Genomic DNA, 8,514 nt, shown 5'->3' on the forward strand with positions numbered 1-8,514 from the left:
CCTGAACCTGACCCCGCCAGAGGTATGCTCTCCTGCACCCACAGCCCTGCCAGCACCCCACTCTCCTCATCAGGCTGGGTTTCTGGAGCTGGTTTTCTCACTTCTGTAACAGAAACTAGTAACTTACAGAATCATTTGCCGGGCATCACTGTGTCCTTAAGGAGGAAACAGCCAAGCTGCTCTGGCTTCCTAACAATAATTGCTAGTTCTTAAGTAAGACATTTCCTTTTTTGCTGATCCTAATCTCTCTCAAATCACAGCGTGGGTGAGCTTACCTCTGAAACACTGTGGGAGTGACGATTTACAGAATGGGAACTTTTACTGCACAGCTGAAAACTGGTTGACAAATCTGAAATGAAACAGCATCAAGATCAGTAACTCGTGTAGGAGAGGCACTAGGTCAAAGTAATAACAATTAGAGAACAGCAGACAAAAGTAATTTCTAGGTGCTGACGAAGATCTCTGATAGGCTTTATTTACAGGTTACATTTGCTGTGACGGAACTGGCTGGAAGAAAGGACGAGATATTCCTGTGCATTTGCATTTGTAAGCAATTCTAGCTGAGACCAGCATTGCAGAAACCAATGAGAGCCTTCCTGGTCCTTATCAGGAGAGTCTGAGGGCAGGATCAAGCCAGCACCCTTCCTCTAAAGAAGAGAATTACTTCATGACCCCTGCTCAGAGGGTGCCTACCTCAACATTTTTAGCCCCCTCTTTGCAGAGGAGAAACCAGCTGCATGTTTTCTGCAACCCCTGTCTCTGCAGATACAAATTTATCCACTGTGGTAAGTCTGGATGATTTAGACAAAAGCTTGGGTTCTTAAATCTCATTCTTCCTCTTCTAAAGACCTAACCTCTGCTAGAAATAGCCTGCTTGCAACTTCTGCCTGCTGCTTTTAGCAAGCTTGTCAGAAGGGCCAGAGGTAACCAGAGCCCCTCTTTGCTCAATGGTGGTGGGAGAGGGTGCAGGATGGCAATGACTGGGATCTTCACATTAATAAACATCGGGGACCCTTATGCTCTTGGGTCCCCAAAGTGTCCTACGATAGCTTGATTCAGGTAACCTGATCCAATTAATTGCCTCCATCCCCACAATCCAAATAACCCTAAAATCAGGGGCTGCTACCCTGCCTCTGCAGAGATCGCATCGCTCTAAGGGGATGGAGCAGTGACATCTATACTCTGCTGAGCCTAAATTATAGGCAGCACATTTTGGGGTAACAGGTAACAGTGCAAGTGAGGCTTGGACCCCAAAAAGCCTTGGTCTTCCTTGAGGCACCACTTTGCCCCAAGATCCCTTGGCACTGAGCCACTCCATGTTAGTGGGAGCTGCAATTCAGCACACAGCAACCTGAGAGGAAAAAGCATCTCCAGGCCTGTGGACACATAGAGACTTCATTGGCCTTTATACCGTGTCTTAAACGTGATCTTCATCCTTCCTTGTGGTGAAGGTGATTTCCTTCTCTTCCAGCATACCTGGAGATATGAATGACACCCATGTCAAGAGCAATATCAGCAGTACCGTGGAACTGTTCCAGCTCATCATGTACACCCCCACATTTACCCTGGGATTGCTGTTCAATGTGATGGCTCTGTCATTCCTGTTTTTTAAGGTTAAAAAGCTCTCCGAATCTACAGTCTACATGATAGCTCTTATTTTCCTGGATACTTTGCTGTTGTTTACTCTTCCTTTTAAAATCATTTCCTACCACCTTCAGGACAACTGGAACTTGGGGTCTCTGTTTTGCTCCACCTTGGAGAGTCTTTACTTTGTAAACATGTATGGCAGCATCCTCATCTCCCTCTGCATCTGTGTAGACCGGTACATCGCTATCCAGCACCCTTTCACAGCTCCCACCCTGCGATCCACCAAGAAAGCTGCTATGGTCTGTGCTGTCATCTGCCTGGGCACCTCGGCCGGGACAATCTCTACTTTCCAACTGCATGGAGAGGGTCAAAACATCTCATCCTGCTTCCATAACTTCTCCAAGAACACGTGGGAAAACACAGGCCTGTTGAGCGCCTTGGAGATTACCTTCTTTGGCAGCATGGCAGCCATGATCTTCTGCACTGTTCAGACCATCAGGTGTTTGAGAAAGCACAGAAGACCAGACAACCCCCAGACAGACACCACCAGAGCAGAGAAGATAGTGGTGACAAACCTTGTGGCGTTTTTGGTCTGTTTCACACCCTATCACGTGGCATACTTCGTGTACTTTTTGGTGAAGAATAACATCATTCACACCAGTTCTCAGCAAGTGCTACGAGACATTGTTCAGGTCACCCTCTGCTGGGCAAACCTGAACTGCTGTCTTGATGGGGTGTGTTATTATTTTGTTTTAAAGGAGTCCTTGGAAGACCCGTTACAAAACAGTGAAAAAACAGCCACGAGAAAGCCTTGATTCATGTGCTACATATTAGTTACTTGGGATGATGTGTGGAGATGATTTCATGGAAAGTGCAGGGTCCTGAACTACTTATCTAAGCAATTTACTTTAAATATTCAGATGTGAAAATAGTTCATAAAACCAAAACTAAGTCCATTCCCAGGGGACTGCTCCTAACCTTTTTATTTCCGTCCATAATGTTTTGTGTTAGCATTTATGGGTAAAAAGAAATGGAAATATTTCCTATAAAGGGTGATGCATATCTCTTTGGATGTGATTCCTCTTTACATTGAAACAGAATTTGTTCACTTATATGTGATAGCATCTTCCAGCCTCCCCATCTGCATGGCACCTGCAAACCTCCCCAGGCCTTTAGTCCGTACAGACTTCGGCTGCTGAGAAACAGAGATTCCAAGTTTATGGTAAAAAACTTAAGACTAAATTCTATAGCTTCCCCTGCCCTGATTGTGTACAGTCATGATCACATACATAAACACCTGTCAGGTTTAGATTTGCACATGCTACTTAAAAAAACAAATTTATTGTAACTCTAAGTCCAAAGGCAGTTTTAGGTTAATATAGTTACAGCAAGACCTCCATGCCACTCTTCCACTGGCTGACTTGCTCTGCAAGGTACAACTCTTGTTCAAGTGACAGATCCTGTGCATACCACATTGCACTTCTAATATTTCCACTGGCTCAAGTCACCAGATAGCTCAGATTAATTGACTATTCCAGTTCCAGGCTTCCTCACCAGCTCCTTTCCTGCTCACAGGCTTTTCATGTATCTGTTCCTTCCTGCTTGGTTACAAACCTAGCTTCATGAACAGAGCCAAACCGAACAAGAGCATGAAATAAAAAGCCTGAGTCCAATGTAGTAGCAAACACATGAATCTGAAGGAGCAACCCCCACCTTACTGGGGGATAAAAGCAGCCCTGATCCCTAAAGCAGCAGCCAGCAACATAGGATCCCAGGGGGAAAGCAACTTTTTGGACCTCGGAGCAAGCTGAGCACTACCATTTCCCAAACAAACAAGGCAATAAAAAATAATCCACCAGCAGGAGCCTAACATGCTTGTCAGTTACTTCTTATCAATGCTCACAGGCATCTAGATAAACTGAATGACAACACACTCCCATCATGAAGAGAGGTAGCTCACTGCTCGGGAGGACCCCCAGCTGCCCCTACCACTACCCTAGCAGCCGGCTGCCACTTTCCTGAGCAATGAGGATGATGACAACCAAAGCAACTGTTTTCATATTCATGTTGAGTTAGAACCTTGCAGTATATCTTCTAAGCAGAAAATGCCAAAGAATAAGAGGAAAATGATCTCAGTTGCATTTTTATAGCTCAGGGCAGCTCCATTAGTCTTACTGACATGACTTTGGGCTTGCACTGTTACGACTGAGACTAGAAGCTCACCTGTAGTTTAATGCTTCCTGTTGCTCAGCATTTTTTCCATTTTTAAGTATGCCTGTTCTTATTTGTTTGTTATCCTGCTGTCCTTGATCCCACAGATCATAAAGTAACTTACATTGTAATTTAATTTAGAGCATTGGTAGACAGAAAATTTAGGAATTTTGGGCTTGGCTACCTCCTTCAGCAATAACACACTGGTTAGAAGAGGCAGGGATGTTGACCAAATTAAGCAGAGTTAAAACTGTATGAAGGACAAGTAAAAAGCATTTGAGGTATTTCTTCTTCTCCCAAGCCTCTCCCATAGGTTTCTCCATCGTTTCTGGCCACCAATTTTTTCCTAGAAACAGACAGACTGAGGTGTGGAAAAGCTATTACCTCCCCACAGACAGGGTACAGCCAACCACCCCCTGAGGTCCCTGACTTACACCTTGCTCACAGTGCCTCTGCCAGTTCTAAGAGAACACTAACTATCAGAGCAGGGTAACAACTTTCATTCTAGATTTCTGGGAGAAATTATAATTTGCAAAGGCAACATTTTCTACTTAAAAGTTCTCTGTTGGATCTTATTGCTTCCATGCCTCTGAATATTCACTTTCCAGGTCAAATCAGGTGTGGTCTGATCCATTCTCATTGCTCAGGTGGATAGCTGTAACAAGTTTTTTCATGGGCTTTATATCCAAATCATGACACTGGGTATCTAGTGACACTACTGAGATTTCTGTTTGCACCAAGAGAATATTAAAGACATAGAAATAAAAGGAAAAAAATATCTGCAAATATGCAATCTAAAGCCATCACAGGTTTTCCAGAATAAAGGTAATGAATCATCTGAGGAAAAAAAAAAACCAAAACCCAGGATTTGTTTGGAAATTATTCACCCCTAAGAACAGAGGACTCATTCCTAGCACATACAGTCCTTAGTTAAAAATCATTAGTTTATTCTGAAAGAATGAGAATGGGGGCTAGAGAGATGTTATGGAGCACTTTTCCCACTTGTGTTTGGTTTTGCATTTGGATAGTTAAAGGGAAAGCATTTAAACCAGCACTGAAAGCATAGTGGGTCATGGGAGGTGGTGAAGCTTCTCTGCCAGGGAACTTCACCCTTTGGGCCAACCAACCCATCTCATTTGCTGAGACCTGTCTTGCAGACATTCATGCCTGTATCGTATTCACATAAATGACTTTCCTATTCCTACTCACTTATTTGCAGGTTTCACTAAAAGACTGGGCATGTGTTTGTTTCAGCAGCTTTGAAGCCAACACTTAAACAAGCCAAATGTCCTATTTCCTGCAGGCTCACCTGGGAAAGCAGTAAAGCTCAAACTTAAGTATCCACTAACTGCACATCTGTCCTTTGCTTTTCAAATTTCTTCTAGTACAGCTATTATCTTCTGTTTCAGGCTCAGGAAGTATCTGTTTGGATTGGGAAGGAAAAAGCTTTATAAGAAAACACCACTCATGGTATTTGCATATAACCATGGAAATCCCAACCAAAGCATTCATCTCCCAAAAAGAAAGAATCAGCACAGGTACCTGGCATGCAGTATCTCCTACAGATTTCACTATTGCCTTTTATGTTTTATGAAAGATGTCCACATACAATGAATGGAACAAAATATTTACCGTGAGCAATACCACATCTGTGGTCAATGATAATGAGAGAAACCTCAGAAAAGCAAGTCCCAAGAGAAATGTGTAGGTTTTATAGAAATTTTCATATGTATATGCTCCTCTCAAAGTGTTTTTAGCATTTCTATTGCCACTAGAGAGGGTTAAAATTGTCCTTTGTTTTCTCTGCTGAAAGACAGCACCATGAGCTAAAGATGAATTTGTAGCACTCTAGATGCTAGAGAGAACCCTCTGAGAAAACTCGCATAGACAAGAACTGTGAAATAGTTAATTTTGCTGTAAAGTGGAGTACTACAAATAGGCACATAAAGAAATCGCATCCCAGCTCTTTTCACAGTTATTTATTTCCCCACACAGCAAAGCTGTTTGTGTGCTCTTTTCATCTGCTGCATTTACTGGTAGTATGAGATGGAAGTCTCATATACAAGTAAAAATGTCCTAAGTGACACAATCAAGACACAGAGCACTCCCATTGCTGACCTTGATGCGACAGAGTCCTGGACGTGTCCAGTTTTGGTGGGAGGATACTCTGACTCTCAAACTTGACCTGTGCAGTTGCTCCTAGATTTGCAACTGCAAAGCTACAATTCTATCAAGTGCTGCAGCCCACCTTGCTCAGGCCTGTCCTCATCCTTCCTTCCCTTTCACATGCCTCTGTCTTCAGCTTTTTGGAGACACTGTATTCCCCAGAAAAGCTGAGAGTTTTCCCTCTATCAGGTTTCTTGCTCACTGAGAAACTTCTACCATAGCAACAAACTCTAATGAATCAGTGTCTTTAGCTACTGTAAAAGGCAAGGGACACCTACAACCTCCTTATCTCATTAATTCATTTTATTCTGATTTTTATACACTGTCACTCCATAAGAATGACATTTACCACATCACCTAATGTAATAAAAAAGTTGCTGTGGGATACTGATACAACCAAAAATCTATGAGGACTAGAAATACTTCCCAGGAAGAAAAGCTGAATCAGTGCCATTTGCAGACACCAAAGGATGTGAAACCTAACGTCTGCTGTATGCTACAGATTCCTATTAATCCTCTCTATTCCAAGACAAAAAAGGCATTAAACTTGGATTTATTTGAGACCAAGTATCAGCAGTTTAGAGTTATAAACACTGTCAGGCAATTGTTAATCCAAACCAAAGCATTACAAACCCAGGAAATCCAGTTCAGATTATACTTCAGAGTACACCAACACAATCCTGACCATTCCCTGTTAAGCATTAACTTTGTGACTACAAGTAAAGCCACCTTCTAGAGACCATAATCTAACCTGGTCCCCCTCAGACAGTCATAGTGTCTGAGACAATGAAGGACACTGTTTGAAATAGCTTTACTCAGTTTAAAGAGGAGCTTAGGAAAGCACGAGAAGTTGCAGACAGCAGAGACTAGTCTGACTTCATTCATGCTAATAGGAAGTGCAGTGACTCGAAAACTTTGGAGCTGGAAGGGAGCAGAAATAAAGGAATGGGACTTTTGACAGACCAAGGTTGGCATGGTTGTAAAAACCCTGCAGATAGATTTGTTTCCCTCATGCACAGTAAAATAACTTGATATTAATATGTTTGTGTAGACCATTTTATATGAGTCGTGAGAAGGTAAAAGAAAGCCTGAGCTATAAAATGTTCTTCATCTCACTCTGAGCTCAGGCTTTTGGTGCCACTCCTGCCTGCAGCTGCGCAGAGACCTGTTGGGACCTTGGGGCAGGACTCTGCTGTGCAATGAGGGGTGTGTGCTCCCGTTTGAGATGCCCTGGGGTATCCCACCCGGCCTCCAATGCTGAATTGAACAGGGATGGGCTATTCCAGGACCTTCTCACCTCTACCTGTCTCTCACTGCAAAAATCATATGAAAGGAGCCAGATCACACTTCATTCAAACCCACAGCGTGACACTCCTTGCCTTATGATTCCTCAGAAGAAACACACTTAGGCTATCAGGAGTGGGAGGAGGTAAAGCGATGGGCTGGACATATTTGCATTTGTAACCAACTCCATGATATAATACCAAGACAAAATTTAAGCCTACACTCAGTAGCAATAGTGAGACCTTTAATGCCCCCCCGCCTTTGCAAAATACAGAGGCAAAAATAACATGTCCCTTGTTTTGGAACAACAGGGCAGAAATCAAGCAGTATTACTGAGTCTTATTCTAGATATTGTTTCTGCACATAATCACACCATTCACATTGTTATTACACTTCATGCCATTATGGGTTATTTCTCTCTGAAATTAGCCTGTGTCACTTGCCTTGGGATGCCCACATACACCTATCACAAAACATCTTTAAGAGACATCCCAAATCTCTCTCCTACTTTTTGGGAATAAAAATCTGATCCTGTGTGTAAATTTACCCATTCTAATATTTAGTCTATCAGGTTGTCTAACCTGCACAACAGAGCAGTCAGACTGCCATACCAAAAACTCCCCTGTTTGCATCAGATTATGTGTTTGTTTTTCCAGAACTCCACTGCATACCTCCAAGAATCTTGTTTTCAACATTCTTCCTAGTCACATTAGGGTTACAATCCAGCTCCCACCTCATGTTTACATGTCCTTTAAACACAGATGTAAACAGGACCACATAGATTACAATCTCTCTTACCAACATTTTGGCAAAACTGTTCAGGGTACAAATTATTTGGGGGTGGGGGGGGGGGGGGTGGGGGGAAATACAAAATGTTAAAGCATCAAAGCTTGAAGGTCATCCTGGCAGGGAGACAAGAGGAAGGGAGCACTTTGCTGGTCAGTTTGAGGACACCTAGAAAAGTCTTGTTACATTTTGAGTATTAATGAAGACAGTGCAAAGTACCATTAGGCAAGTTTCCCAAATCCAACGAGATGAAGAGGCAGCACCACAAGCCTATGGCAGGTGACAAAGCAGCCGTGGAGCAGAGTTCTGTTGCAGTTGGCCCACTGGAGCAAAGGGACAGCAGATCAGGCACCTGTGGCTCAGCCTCCAGGGAAGAAGTAGAGTTTCAAACATGGCTGGAAACAGCACATGCAAATTTCAATTCTTTTAACAGCTACATTTTCCCCTTGGAGGACTCTGGGGAAGTATACCTGTCAGAAA

The 8,514-nt window shown here is 43.0% G+C and overlaps 1 protein-coding gene across 1 annotated transcript; it reads left to right on the forward strand.

Annotated features, from left to right (window-relative positions):
- The first annotated feature begins 582 nt into the window (after positions 1 to 582).
- LOC141927346 (lysophosphatidic acid receptor 6-like) lies at positions 583 to 2,648 on the forward strand. Its single transcript, XM_074834522.1, has 2 exons — positions 583 to 785; positions 1,472 to 2,648. The coding sequence occupies exon 2, from the start codon at positions 1,485 to 1,487 to the stop codon at positions 2,400 to 2,402; it is 918 nt and encodes a 305-aa protein (XP_074690623.1). The 5' UTR covers positions 583 to 785; positions 1,472 to 1,484; the 3' UTR covers positions 2,403 to 2,648.
- The last annotated feature ends 5,866 nt before the right edge of the window (positions 2,649 to 8,514 follow it).

This window comes from Strix aluco, chromosome 9, assembly GCF_031877795.1.
Source record: "Strix aluco isolate bStrAlu1 chromosome 9, bStrAlu1.hap1, whole genome shotgun sequence".
Taxonomy (NCBI): Eukaryota; Metazoa; Chordata; class Aves; order Strigiformes; family Strigidae; genus Strix; species Strix aluco.